Below are 15,351 nucleotides of genomic sequence, written 5' to 3'. Positions count from 1 at the left end.
ACCCACAGCTTCAACTTCGGCTTGGACACCGTTCGCAACTTCAATTCCTCTTGAATTTCTTGGCAAAGTTATCGTCGAACTGAATCCCTGTAAAGAATTTGCAACATGAACAGTTGCTCCTGAGTCAATCCACCAAGTAGATTTCATAAACTTTGTATACAAGGATTCATTAACAAAAGAAACTATATCTTTACCTCTCTTCGCCATGAAGGTCTTTAGAAAAACAGGGCAATCCTTCTTGTAGTGCCCTTTCTCCTTACAGTGAACGCAAGTTTCCCTGTCCACTGGAATGTGCCTATGCTGAAAATAGACAGGGGCTTTGCCATTGCCATTGCCATTGCCCTGTGGCTTGGAGGGAGAAGCTTTGTTGGGCGGAAAGCCCTTCTTCTTTTCCTTCACATAGTTGATAGATCCACCATGTGAGGCCTTAATCCTCTCCTCCTCCTGAGTGCACATTGCGATGACTTTCTCTATGTCCCAAGTCTCGGGCTGCATGTTGTAGTTGACAAGAAAAGTCTCGAACTCCTTGGGCAAAGATGCCATCACCAGGTGGACAAGGAGAGCTGGTTTTATCTCCAATTCCGCATCCATAGGTTTGAGCTTAGCCGCCGTGTGGCTCATCCTAAGGATGTGCTCCCTTATGCCATGGCCACCACCATGGTAGCTCTCTGTCACCAGTTGTTTGATCAACTGGGTGGCATACGTCTTAGAAGAGCCAGTAAACTGACTCTTAATCTTATTCAGCATTTCTTTTGCCGTACGGCAATCAGCAATTGATCCCATGATAGTGGTCTCAATGGTGTTCTTTATGAACGCCAAACATTTCTTGTTGGCATTCAACCATAGCCTCTTGCTGATGGAGTGGGACATCACCTCCTTTTCATAATTTCCTTTCTTTTTGTCCCAGCTCTCATCATCCTCATCAGCCTCTCTCACTGGGTCTGCAGGTGCAGCTGGCTGTGGTTCCTCCAGCACCCAGTCTACCTCTGCAATGCAGAGGGCCATGTCCACCTTCTTCCTCCATTCAGAGTAGTTGTCTCCCCTGAGTGTCGGAATTTCCTTGAGGCAGCTCATCAGATGGAAACCTCCTGAAATCACCAAATAAGCGAAGTCAGTACGACAATCATATGCATTAAATAACGTTGGTTAACATAATCATATAATTGCCTATGCATATTAATCTACATTACCGTTGGGCAAATGATAGAAATAAATGCATCATTTTGCAATATGCAATATGACCGTGTGATTAAACAACGTCGGTCAGAATAACAACATGATCATATTTCATATTGCTTTTAGCAGCGGAAAACGTGAAATAAAATTTCATGTGCCTCTTAACTTAACAGAAAATAATTCTGACATTTAAAATAAAATTCATGAACTTTATTAATGCTTTTATAAAATTCATGAACTATTCCTTTTCTGAGAAAGCTATTTTATTCTCAAAAACCCTTTTACTTTTCTTTGCAGAAAAACAATATAACAATTCTGTATAAAATTACAGAAACTTTGAACATTTTTTAATTTCTATTTTTCTAAACATATTTCCATAGAAAAAATGTCTAGAACACATTTTTATATCTGTCTAAATAGACAGAAAACTAAAATTCCTTAAAAAAGGAAAATGGCCGAGGCCTTTTCTTCCTTGGGCCGGCTTCGGCCTGGGTCGGCTTGCTCCCGCTGGCCAGAGGCATTGCCTCGGCCCCGGGTGGGCCTTGGCCTGGCGCAACTCGCGGCCTGTTAGGCCTAGCCGCCCCTCCTGGCGCTAGGGTTTCCCCTGGAGGCCATCTCAGCCGTCCGGGTAGATCCAACGGCGCAGCGCGCCGCTCGGAGGATCAAAACCAGCGAGCCGGTGGGGAGGGGAACCCTACCCCTCATTTTGCCCGCGCCGCGCTAACCTTTCTTGCCCGACGGCTCCTCTCGGCGCACTACCTCTCGGCGCCGGCCATCGGCCTCTTTTCTTCTTTTCAAGCGGCAGTACCTCTCGGCGCCGGCCCCTTCTCTCCCAAGCATCCCGTGGCCAGGAGTGGAGCCGGCCGCCGGCGGTGAGATTCAACTCTCCTGCCGAGCGCGCCCTCTATCTACCTCCAGCGAGGTGCTTTGGAGGGGAGCAGCTGGCGCCGCTCCTCTTCCCTTTGCTCTCCGCGGCGGCCGTGGCCTTCCCTCGCGTCGGTGGCATGCATGCCCCGCCGAGGAGGTCCCTGAGTCCCGCATCATACTTCTCGGGCGGCCTTTGCATACCGGAGCCGTGGCCTTCCCCTCGCCGGCTGCGCACACGCCTTGCGGTGGGTGCTCCGCCGTCGAGCGGTCGGCTGCGGTTCGTTTTCTTTTAACTTAGACCACCACAACCGAGAACCATGGCCCTGGTTGCGTGATTCTATGGCGCCGCCTCCGTCCCCTTTGCCGGCTGCGCGAGCATCTCTAGGGTGAACGCGCCGCCGTCAAACGGTTCGGTAGTGGCGCCCTTTGCCTTTGTTTTGCATCGTTCCCCCTTCTCTTTTTGTTGTCTTTTGTCGGTTTCAATCCGATCTTCTTTTGTTTTTCCTTTCGGATCTTGATCCGTACTTAGCCCCCGAGGGGTAGGTTCTTCTTCCCTGCACCTCGGCTTGCCGATGCGTGTGGGGATCGAGAGGAACAGGCGCGGCCTTGCGGCGGCGCTTCTTTTCCGATGAGGCCGTAGCCATCCTCGGTGCCATGCCCATCTAGGGTTCGTAGGTGTGGGGAACATGCTTTCTTTTCTTTGTACCGAATAAATCTCTGCCTAGTGGCTCTGATACCAATATTGAAGCCATAGATCGAATAGGCATAGATAGATCCGGAGCTACCATGTACTCACCTAATCCCGAGCCCGATGAACTCCCTGCTCCGGCCATCGGTGCCGGTGTAGTCGTTGGTGGCGTGAGGGAGGAGGTGTGGTCGTGGGTGGTGCTTCCCGTGAGCACTGCGCAAACCCTAGATCGGAAGGGGATTTAGGTGGAGAGTCTGGCGGCGCGGTGAACCTCGTACCGTGCGCCCCGGCCCCCACCACTTTATATATAACGCAGGTCACAGGGACCCACCAACCATAACGGGTTGGGCGCCCCCGATCAGGGCGCATAGATCAAGGGCCTGGTGGACCGTTGGGCCCACTCGGAAGAGATCAACCTAACAGTTGCTACTGTACTATATGGCCGACCCATTGCAAGTTGACTCTTGACCATTACTTTCATATTGGTATGCATCAATATGCGTGTGTGTGCTATTGACCTGCAGCCTAGGACGTTTCACACTTGTCGCGTACGTAGGAAACAGGGAAAGTGGCATCGACGCGTTGTCCTTTTTTGGACCCATGTTCCAAGCTAGCGACTCCCGTGCTTTGTGTCAAATGTGTTAGAACTTAAGAAGGAAAAGGCTAAACAGATAATTTGGACTCCAGAAATATATTTGGTTTGAATCTTTTGCTCTTGAGTTTGTGGATAAATGTATGAGAAACTCATAGAACAAACATGATCTGCTAGAACTACTTAATTTCACCTTTAGTAGTCAACGGAAATGCCATATACTATGCTAATAAAATATACACACATGTGTAAGTGATCACTTCGATCCGTCAAAACGGGACGACGACTATCCTTCGATCACTTCAAGTTGTTAGTTAATTAGCATGTTATGCTTACCAATGCAGTAGGTGTCTCATGAGTACTAATTACAGCTGGGTTAGTGCATCGCTGAGTACAAGTCGTAAGCACATACGTACTGATGCTCCGGTATGGATAATTAAGTTTTTTTATGCGAATAGGTATGGATAATTAAGTTGGTAAATGGGGTTCTACCATGATTATGTTTGGTAGCCATTTAATCCCGTGATTATGTTTAACCCAATTGAGATTTAACAGTTAGCAAGTACCATGTTTGATACTCCACATCAGTGTGTTGTATGTGGCCACGCGGTTTAATTTTGCGACTAGCCGCATGGATGTACAGTTTCACGCGAAGAGCATGTGAAACCATGCACGACGACAGCTTGAAGCTTGACCGATGACTAAATGAAAATTTTCACCACTAATAATGATATTTATCGATTTTCTTGTCTGTGTGCTTTGTAGTGATTTATTTATCCTGTAGTGCACCGACCATTTACGGCCAAACTCAATTTTACACTTGTCAGGTCTCCAAAGAAAGGGAAAGTGGTGATCCTGAAATGTTGGACACTTTTCAAGAGTAATCTCATGTTTCACACAAATCCCTTATGTTCTTGATGTTTCAAATTGGACTTCGTTTTAGTTGTGAGTTCTACAAACATGCAACGGCCGATAAACTAGGCCAAAACTTGACTTTTTGCACGGTCAGTTGTCAAAATCAGTGCGACCACGACTATAGATATGCCCGCTATTCCGAAGAAAAGGTTCTTTTTTGTGGGTTTTACAAATCAAGGTAAGATAAATTAGACTAGCGATAAAGTCTAGATTTTTCATGCAGTGCAATAGCTGCTTAAATTTCTATAATACAGTAGAGTATAGGACTACAGGTGGAGTAAATTGCAGAAAACCACCACTTTAAAGATTAGTTTACGAAAACATTACAATACATTTTTTTTGCAAAAGACACCATGTCTTCAGTAATCTTTTTGCAAAAAACATCGATCGACGGATCAGGGTCAGTTAAGCCAGTTTATGACAGGTGGGACCCTTTTTTTGCATACGTGTCACTAACGGCCGTCCCGACAGCCGTTAGACGGCGCCATCTGCCTCCATCTCCCCTCTGTTCTTTTGTCCCCGCGGCGGGCAGACGGCGCCGTCTCACGCGGTCTAACGGCTGTCTGGACGTGGACATACATATATTAACATGAGATTACCAAAAAATTAAAACATGTAATATATATTCCGAGCTGGTCGATCCAGCTTATACATACATTATTCTTTTGTACATACACCTCAAAAGATGGAGGCTGCCACTGGAACCGGCCATATCAACTTTTGCATATTTAGAGCTCGATCAACATGTACTATATACACACGACTTCGTTTGGTTAGTTGAGCTGTAACATCCTAAGAATGTAGATAATCAGTCGGTCATCTCAAAAATGAAATAAAGTAAGATAAATAGAAGGATGTGGTCGTCGATCTCCACGATCCCCGAGTTGACAAGGAGGTCGACGGCAGACACACCAATCGTAGAGGTCATCACCGATTGATGCAGAGGTATGTACGTAGTGGTTAACGTGCTAATTAACTAATTGGAGTGAAGTGATCGAGGCTTAGTCATCATCTTATTTTGATGAATTTATCGAGCATGAACGACTTTCCATTGGGAGGCACCAATTGCTTTCACATGCGTGTATATTACTCCATGCAATCACTTTAGAAGGTGTAAAGTACTCCACGCATACACATATTGTATCTGTACAACAGGAGACCCCAGACTTGGTACCTTTGTTGATTAATTAGCCACCCCGTTGATCTGGTCATATATCGGTCGACCAAACACTCACACTTCTTGGCCTTATAAGACCATGTGCTCCAACAATGCGGTGCTTAAAAAGATGCAAAATATTTTTTTTTTGCTTAAGCACCGGTTGTTATTTCTATAGCACAAATGTCTAATTAAGTATCTTTGCTATACAAATAAGTATACCTGCACCTTGACCTGATGTTAATCGCATTAGAGACAGGATGACCAATTAGTAGCCATACTCGCCTGTACTCTATTGTAAGGTAGAAATTTAATTAAAAATGAAAGTACACGAGAAATCCAAACTTTGTAGCTAATTCTAATTTCTCTTTCATTTTTCTTCAGAATAGCGGCCACATCCATACGCGTGCTCGCTCTGACGTATATATTTCCTTTCGCAACTTCATTTTTGCGGAATATATTTCGTCTCACAACTGACCGTCTAAAAAACATGTCTTGGCATAGCATCTAGTATAGCCCATTCAACTGCATGCTTGTTGAAATCGTAGCAACAACAAAGTCCAAGTTGAAACATCAATAACAGACCGGGGACGGATTTGTGTGAAACATGAAACTACTTCATAAAAAGGGCCAACGCGGCATCACCACTTTCCTTTGTTTGCAAAATTAAGTTCGCAATGCTCGGTGCAATACAGGATAAATAAGCCACTCCAAAAGGACGCATACATGCAGATCGATGAATATCATTATAAAATCATTAGTGGTCAAAATTTTCATTTAGTCGTCGGTTAACCTTTTGAGCTGTCGGTGTACATAGCGTCACTTGCTTTTCACGTGAAATTGCAAACGCACGCGGCTAGTCGACAAAACTAGACCATGTGGCCACTTGTAATCAACCAGGGTACTTAGTAGCTTCTCAATCTCTATTGGAGTACACATAATCACGGGATTAAATTTCCACTGAAGATAATCATGATGGTATCATATTTACCAACTTAATTATCCATACCGAGCATCAGTATGTGCTTACGAGTAGTAGTAGTAGTACTCAATGATGCACCAACCCACTATTTGGTACTCATGAGCCACCTACTACATTGTTCTTTTAGCCCATGCATAAGGCAAGGAGAGCAAGATAAGAAGGAGATGTGGACATATAGATTAACATATTGTTTCAACTTGTAGATATATACTTCACGCCGATGGATCCAGGTCTTGGTTACACTCTTTTGTACATATGTACGCCTCAAAAGGTAGAGGCTGCCGCTGAAACCGTACGATCATTTTTGTATAGTTCGAGCTAGGCTGACAGCTATATATATCATGATACACATGATATAGTCTACTCCCTGCGTATGGTGTCAAGAAACATCTTATATTTCATAGATAGGGAGGAGTTAGTTTCTCTGGAACGTCCTAAGAACAAGTAGTCATCCCTAGAGAGTAGAGATTGACCAGACAGAGAGTTACAAGAAGATCTCGACGCAGGATACGGCAAGCAAAACATGCAAATTGACTAACTAATTGAAGTGATCGAAGGGGAAGCGATGACTTACACATGTTTGTAAATTTTATTAGCATTTACAGCACTACCGTGGACTACTAAGGGGGTGTTTGTTTACAGGGAGTTTTTGATGTATGGACTAAAAAAGTCCCTTTTAGTCCCATCTAAACCAAACATGAGGGACTTTTAAGGACTAAAAGTGGGCATTTAAGACTAAAGAAAGAAGTCCTTAAGGGAGAGTTTTTTTGGGACTTTTTCCAACAGCGACCCTGCTTTTAGCATTTTATTTAATAACCTCTAGTCCATTAGTAGGGGTAACATGATCTTTTAGGATATCATTTAATAACATCTAGTGCATGTTTAGTCCCTGAAACCAAACAGGTAGGGACTATGGACTTTTTAGTTGGGACTAAAAAAAATCCTAGGACTTTTTAAACAAATAGGGCCTAAAGGTGAACATTAGTAGTTCTAGCTGATCATGTTTCCTCTCTGTGCTACTCATATATTTATTGACAAATTCAAGAGCAAAGACATACAACAAAAATATTTCTAGAATTCAAATTATCCGTCTAGCCTTTTACTACTTATGAATGGAACTCACTAGCTTGAAACATGGAACCAGTCCCGGTCGTCGCATGGGTCCTCGAAAGGACAACTTGTGAATGACACTTTCCCTTTTGCCTATGCAGCAAGTGTCTGAAGTTGTACGAGGCAGGTCAACAGCACATGCACGCATATTGATGCATCCAGGTAGCTGCATGCTAACTTGCTTAGTCATGAATCGAACTGAAGAAAGCATCGGTTGATTTTAACCCTATTTTTTTTTCTACAGTTTGACTATACTAGTGTCGTTTTACATGTACAATTACCCACTACTAACCCACTAAGAGCAATTCTAACAGACCTCCCCTAAATATGGCTTGCGGGTTCCTCCACGAGCCCTCCAGCAGAACAGATCCCAGCCCTCCGACATAACAAAGTCCATAAACCCTTCCTGTAGATCTTTTGCGGGACGCGTTTACGGTATCTGTTCGGCCGCAGGGCTCGCGGTACCGTAAAAAAGTTTATATCTTTCCAAATTCTAGATCTTCAACATTGTGAACCGAACAGAATAATAATATAAAATTAACATATGAATGGTCCGAAACGCAAATCATAATACAACAATCATTCTCGTTCCAACAAATGTTTGAATTTGAATTATTATTACAACACCAAATGGTTCAAATCAACACAAATACAAATGAATAAGATGGGGGATCTATCCCCCATAGAGTTGCCAACGATGCTCAATAAGATCATGCTGGAGTTGCTCGTGTGAATCACGGTGTTGGATCTTCCGGTAGGTCTCAAGAAATGCATAAATCTCATGTTCTTCCCTGACAGTCCCAGGTCGAGTGAAAAAACGGCAATTCTACTTGCAAGCTTTTACTATATGCACGAAAAGAGACCTATGCATTCGATATAGCCTACAAAATAGGCGGGCGTTCAACATACATTTCTCGAAGCAAAGCCGACAGCCCCTTTCATCTTCCCCGTCGACCGAAGCAAATAGGGCAGTCCTCTCTTCTCCCGCAAACGCCGGAGGAAAGCAAGCCAAACCCGTCCTCCAGCCCACGCGGGCGGCCTCGACCGATTCCGAGGCTTACCGGTCCTAGAACCAACCGGATCCGCCGGTCACAAGGCCGCGGATCCATGACACAAGCCCACGAACACAAATGGGCAACCCCCCCCCCCCCCTCGCGTGTGCTCAAACTTGATGGAATGGATGCTAGTGGACGGCAGGGGACAACAAGAACCGTTGGGAAGGTGTACCGGCGACGGCAGGGGGTGGAGGTGGGAATGGAAGCGAGCAGAAAGTGCTTCGGCTGACGAAAGGGGAGGTCACAGAAACAGGCGCTCCTACCGCACATATGAAGGAAATGGACCTCTGTTTGGAGGATCCTCCAAAAAATATTCTGAGACCGATGAATTTTCGAGAACTGTTTAGGTCGGGAAAATGGCCGTCGTCCTGTAAACTCAGCGGTTATTTTGTTGGATGGCCCGGTTTGGGGATCTGCTAGAGTTGCTTTAACCATTATCAAAACCATGTAGATGTAAGCATGAGTACCACATTTTTAATCTGCGTGCACATAAGCATGTATGTAGTAGGAGATGATGACAATCGATTCTGACCATCATTGCAGTTCTTGACGAGTCATGCATGCGATCGACAACAAGATAGAATATACAGATCCACAAAGACATATATAGATGAATATATCTCCTCCAAGCTCATCCTCCCAGATCAGACCTACGTCTATATGCATGCGTGCATGTGCCTCATAAGGAAGAGGCTGCCACTGAAACCTTGTTTTTTATAGGCCTCACATATTTGGTACTTCTTGTAAAAAAAATGGTATCTCCTATTTTTCTGCAACTTAATTACTTTCAATGAACAGTTTTGATTTTTCTCAATGACCATTAAACTTGTATCATGCATTTTGTACAGTTTGATCATGGCTGCTAGTGCTGGTAGTCCCCTCATTTGTTTCTTATCTCGTGTGTCCTATCATCATACCACACCACGGTCCCTCTAACCATCCAACTACAGGTTGGTTTACAAAAAGTAGTAATAGTCAGTGTTTCATTTTTAGGGCTCTTTTAGTGAAGCAAAAGAAAAGGAAAATAATGTGCTCACGAGTTATTTATTCAATATTGTTTCACAAGCTCAACAATGCGCTTCCCCGTAAGAAAAGTTCAACAATTCACCATCCCATTATTTAGCAATGATACTACTCATGAGTCATGAGCCACCTACTGCATTATTATCTAGCACACATAAAACAAGGATAACAAAATAATATAGAGATGCGGACATATATACATATTCACTGTCAGGAGATTATCATTTTCTAAAATTTGTACATTATACACCAAGCTGATCAATCCAGCTCACATACACTATGTCTTTTTGTACACACGCCTCAAAAGGTGGAGGCTGCTACTGGAACCGGCTGTATCAATTTCATATATTTTGAGCTCAGTCAGTATGTACTATATAGACATGACTGCGTTTGGTTAGTTCAGTTGTAACGTACCAAGAATGTATATAATCGATCTCCTCAAAAATGAAATAAGTTCAGATAAATAGAAGGATGTGTTGATCGATCTAAGATCGCAGAGTTGACAAGGAGGTCGATAGCCGATACGCCAAGCGGAGATACTGTCATCTCGATGCAGACATGTTTAGTGGTTAACATGCTAATTAAATAATTAAGGTGAAGTGATCGAGGGAGTCATCCTCTCGTTTTGATGGATTGGTCGAGCATGAACTAATTTTCCTTGGGAGTCACCAATCTTTCACATGTGTGTATATTACTCCATGCAATGGCTTTATAACGTGCAAAGTCCTCTGGATCCATGCATATTTGTTGTATCTATACAACAAGAGACCCAGAAGCCTTTGGTTACTGGGTGTGTCCGCTGGGAGATGGTAGCTCAGGATATCTTTAACCGATTTGAATGGCGACATATTAATAGGATAGGTGGATAGTCATCTAGGCCTATTATCATTTCCGGTTGTGGCGCGACAGATGCCTTGTATCTTTTTATTTCTTTTCTAAGACCAAAGTGTACTTTGTTGAGACTTGGTTACGATTTATTTTAATAAAAGGTTGCATGCATCATTCCATGCAGAGGTCGGGGCTATGCCTCCTTTTCTAAAAAAAGAGACCCTAGACTTGGTAACTTTGTTGATTAGCTACCCGGTTGATCTGATCATATATCAATCGATCAAACACACACTTGATGGGCTTATAATACCTTGTACTCCTACAATGGAAGGTTGCTTAGAGAGATGCTTGTAAAAATAAATTGATTTTGTTTAAGCACAAGTGCTTGTTTCTATAGAAGATATGCCTAATTAAGCATATGTGCTATACAAATATATACGCATACCTGCACCATGACATCACCTTAATTACGTCAGTAGATGGCCAATAAGTTGTCATACACGCATGTAATGTACTCTAGACATGCAGAATAAATCCAAACGTTGCTGCCAGTCCTAATTTATTTTCCTTTTTTTTGTATAACCCACAAACAAGAACGTTTTTTCAGAATAGCGGTCACATCCATACGCGTCGTCGCTCTGTGATAAATATTTTCTTTGGCAACTGACATTGCAAAAAATCAGGTCTTGGCATAGCATTTGAGACCTTTTAGAGTCTCCAGCATTTAGTTTATTACTCCAACCAAGAACAGCATTTAGTAGCTTTTGGCCGTTGCATGTTTGTAGAAGTCAAACCAAGAACAGACGGGATTTGTCTAACATCGCCGCTTTCCCTTTTTTTGGACGCCTAACGACTGAAAAATTAAGTTCGCTCGTCAATAGTCGGTGCACTACAGGATACATGAATCAGTCCAAAAGCATGCAAGCAGCAAGCAGATCGATGAATATCGTTATGAAATATTAGTGGTCAAAACATGCAATTAGTTGTCTGTTAAGCTTCGAGCTGTCGGCTTGCATGGCTTTCACTTGCATTCCTCGTGATAAGTGCAGATGCACATGATCAGTCGACAAAATTAAACATCATGGTGACAAGCAACACGCACATGTGGAGTATGAAATAGCGTACTGTACTAGCTAGTAAGTCGCTAATGGAGTACCTACACACATGAATCATGGGATTAAATTATCATCAAAGTTAATCATGGAATTGGTAGTATCACAATTTACTATCTGGTACCAACTAATTATCCATGCCAAAGCAGCGCTTACGAGTAGTCGTACTCTATGATGCACTCCTCCGATAATTAGTACTCATGAGCCACACCCACTGCATTGTTCTTTTAGCCCATGCATAAAGCAAGGAGAGCAAGAGATGGAGATGTGGACATATAGATTTAAAGGAAGTTGTTTAAACTTGTAGCTCTACTCCATGCCGATCGATCCAGCTCTACATTATACTCTTTTTTGTACATATCTACGCCTTATAAGGTGAGCTCTTGGATGCCAGCGCTCTACAATCATGCTGTACTATATGCACATGGTGGCTTTGAGTTGGTTGCCCCTAAGAATGTATAGAATCAACCTGTCATCATCGGAAATAAAACAAAATATACAAGAACCTGTGATCATCTCTGGAGCGTAGAGATCGACTAGACAGAGAGTTGAGGAGAAGATCTCGACCGAAGATACAATAATTAAGCATAGCATGCTAATTTACTACTCGCTCTGTTCTGAATAACTTATCATAAAAATGGGTATATCTGAATGTATTTTTAGTTCTAGATATATCCATTTCTACAAGAAATAATTCAGAACGGGGGAGTATAACTAATTAAAGTGATGGAGGGGTAGCCTTCATCTCGTTTAGATAGAAGATTGAACATCCACAACTTTTCCCGGAAGGCATCCGATCACTTTCACATGTGTGTATATTTTAGAAGCATACATGCGCACCTGTAAAGTAGTACTCCACAATTATATAGTGTTCCCCGATCGACTAGGTACTTTCATTGACTAGCAAGCTAGGTGATCTGATCATTTCGATCGATGAAACCGTGCTAATTGGGCCTATAAGTACCAGCCTCTTGGCATCACCTTAATCACCATTAGTGGGCGGCCAGTTACTACGCACACACCTCCACTGTACTGTGCTATACACAAGGTTACCTTCTGGCTATCTGGATTCCTAGACAGCCAGCCATGAAGGGTCTCGTGGTGGTGCTTCTGGGCCTTGCATTAGTTAGTGCCATTGGTGCTAGCCCGGCGCGGCGGCCGGTGGTGCCGGCGATGTTCGTGCTGGGGGACTCGACGCTGGATGTAGGCAACAACAACCACCTGCCGGGAAAGGACGTGCCCAGGGCCAACGAGCCCTTCTACGGCATCGACTTCCCCGGCGGCGCCAGGGCCACCGGGAGGTTCAGCAACGGCTACAACATCGCCGACTTCGTCGGTACGTATCACGCAAGCTCACAACCCTATGTATGCATGTATGTGAAGATCGTGTGTTAACATCATGGATGGATTCAGCGATGCATCTGGGGTTCGAGAGGAGCCCTCTGGCTTACCTGGTGCTGAAATCACGCAACTATCTCATCCCCAGCGCTCTCACCAGAGGGGTGAGCTACGCCTCGGCGGGATCCGGGATCCTCGACTCCACCGTAAGTAACTTTAATTTATGTACAGATGCTTGGTTATGTGCTAGCTAGATAATACCAGCTTCTTTTCATTTCTTTGTTCTAACGGAGTTGGTATGTAGATATAGCATCATGTTATGTATAGTACTATTAGTACTGTGGTTTTATTGGTTATGAACAATATAAACGGTTGACAAGTACTTTAGAGGCATATAGTGTTGTGTTGTATCTGTATAGCAGGGGAAAGCCTATCCCAAGTTGCCCATCAAATATTTTTAAAAGTTGTATTAATAGTAACTTATTTTAAAACTATAAATATGTATTAAAGTTGAGATACTTATTCTGAAACGGATGGAGCAGTTAGGTAATAACCAACTAATCATTGCACACGCAAAACAAGCACTCCATATTAGACCGAGACCTAGTTTGACTGACGTGGATTATATTCTTGTATGCTTATATGATTGTATGGAGGCACGTGTACAAACCACAGTTGTCAATTAACTGCAAGTATTGGTGTGGAGTGTTCCATGTGGTTTATAATACAAATTTAGGCCCTGTTTGGAACCACAATAAATTATGATAATCTGTATTATGAAGATAGATTATATAATCTGATTTATAAAAATAATTTAGGTGGGCATGTTTGGAGGTCAAATTATATAAACTGTAATCCAGGTTTTACATTGCATAATGACATGTCTGTCCTTTGTTTTTTATTTAAAAGAGGAGGGTGGCGGTTGCAGGAATGTAACTATTTCCAACTTTACAAGGGTAATGAGTCATTAGCAATTCATAATCTGATTTTAGCTCGGTTAGAGTAGATTGTGAGTTTTTAATAATCTGTCCATCTGATTTTTATAATTTACATCATAATCTGAAGACATAATAAATTATAAAAATTGAATTATATAATCCGAGTAGTTTCAAACAAGGCCTTAATTGCTAATGTTTTTACCTACCAATTCGACGACAATAACTCCATGTCACATAAATTAAGTGTTATAGTATAAATGGCTTAGTCAAATATTTGTTTTGACAAACCTAATCGACCACTTGGTTGTTTTTCTTAGCGAAATAACCACGCATCTGTTGTAACTCTAATAGTTAGACATATATATGTTTTGCATGCAGAACGCGGGAAAGAACATACCATTATCAAAACAGGTGCAATACTTTGCGTCCACCAAGGCCGAGATGGAGGTTGTATGGGGCAGACGTAAAGTCTCCAAGCACATCACCAACTCCTTCTTCCTTCTTGGAACCGGTAGCAACGATCTCTTCCAGACCAAACCAAAGTCCCAAGCCGATGTTGCCGCACTGTATGCCACCCTCGTTTCGAACTACTCCGCCGCCATCACTGACCTTTATCGAATGGGCGCAAGAAAGTTCGGGATCATCAACACGGGCCCAGTGGGGTGTGTGCCAAGGGTGCGTTTGTTGAACGCGACGGGCGCCTGCAACGATGGCATGAACCGTCTCGCGGCCGGCCTCGCCGCGGCTTTTAAGTCTGGCCTCGCCACCGCCCTCGCCCCGACGAGGCTCCCAGACCTCATGTACTCCCTCGCCGACTCCTTCGCCGCCTCGCAGGCCAACTTCGACAACCCCCAAGCGAGCGTGTTCAAGAACGCCGATAGCGCGTGCTGCGGGAGCGGGAGGTTGGGCGCGGAGGGTAAGTGCATGAGGAACGCGACGCTGTGCAGTGACCGCGATGCGTATGCTTTCTTTGACAATGTGCACCCCAGCCAGCGGGCTGCCGAGGTGAGTGCGCAGGCGCTCTTCGTCGACGGTCCGACAAAGATCACCGCACCCATCAGCTTCAAGGAGCTGGGCGAGAAGAGATGATTGATTGATTGAATCCTTGAAAATTGCAAGACATGGTAGATTTTCTTGAGTTTGAGTGATTTTGTATGTTGTGTATTCCTTTTGAAAACTCAATATATTGCCAAATAATGTTCACGCAATCAGAGTCCACACTAGGTGCCATGCATGCAGGATGCATACCTCCCACTAATACAACGTCAGACTTAACACAAAAGAAAAGCTTGCTATCTCATGTGCCGCTTTCCTTGAATCAACAAGAGAAGACCGATCCATGGAGTTATTGACAAGAATGTATGAATAAAGAGGCAACCTGCCTCGAAAATAGGCTGATTACTAGTGGAAAACGGGCCTTTGGCCTGGACCCTTTAGTCCCAGCCCCCTCTAGTCCCGGCCACGTCGCCCCAAATCGCAATGCCGTCCACGAGGCTTTGGTCCCGACCCGTAAGGAGCCTTTAGTCCCGGTTTGTGTTTCAAATCGGGGTTAAAGGGTTACGCGGTGTGCA

The 15,351-nt window shown here is 43.7% G+C and overlaps 1 protein-coding gene across 1 annotated transcript; it reads left to right on the top strand.

Annotated features, from left to right (window-relative positions):
* The first annotated feature begins 12,404 nt into the window (after positions 1–12,404).
* On the top strand, positions 12,405–15,053 carry LOC123410089 (GDSL esterase/lipase At4g28780-like). The gene is made up of 3 exons (XM_045102978.1): positions 12,405–12,840; positions 12,918–13,048; positions 14,159–15,053. Exons 1-3 carry the CDS (start codon positions 12,591–12,593, stop codon positions 14,867–14,869), a joined length of 1,092 nt encoding a protein of 363 aa, XP_044958913.1. The 5' UTR covers positions 12,405–12,590; the 3' UTR covers positions 14,870–15,053.
* The last annotated feature ends 298 nt before the right edge of the window (positions 15,054–15,351 follow it).

Source organism: Hordeum vulgare, chromosome 7H (assembly GCF_904849725.1).
Source record: "Hordeum vulgare subsp. vulgare chromosome 7H, MorexV3_pseudomolecules_assembly, whole genome shotgun sequence".
In the NCBI taxonomy this organism is placed as follows: Eukaryota; Viridiplantae; Streptophyta; class Magnoliopsida; order Poales; family Poaceae; genus Hordeum; species Hordeum vulgare.
Note: the sequence above shows the minus strand (reverse complement) of the source record. Positions and strands in the feature narration are given on the sequence as shown.

Bases quoted from the DNA above. Each gene is read 5' to 3' on its own strand.
- LOC123410089 (XM_045102978.1), top strand. From the start codon at position 12,591: ATGAAGGGTCTCGTGGTGGTGCTTCTGGGCCTTGCATTAGTTAGTGCC. The intron at 12,841-12,917 runs GTACGTATCACG...GGATGGATTCAG, and splicing joins CAACATCGCCGACTTCGTCG to CGATGCATCTGGGGTTCGAG. The intron at 13,049-14,158 runs GTAAGTAACTTT...TTTTGCATGCAG, and splicing joins CCGGGATCCTCGACTCCACC to AACGCGGGAAAGAACATACC.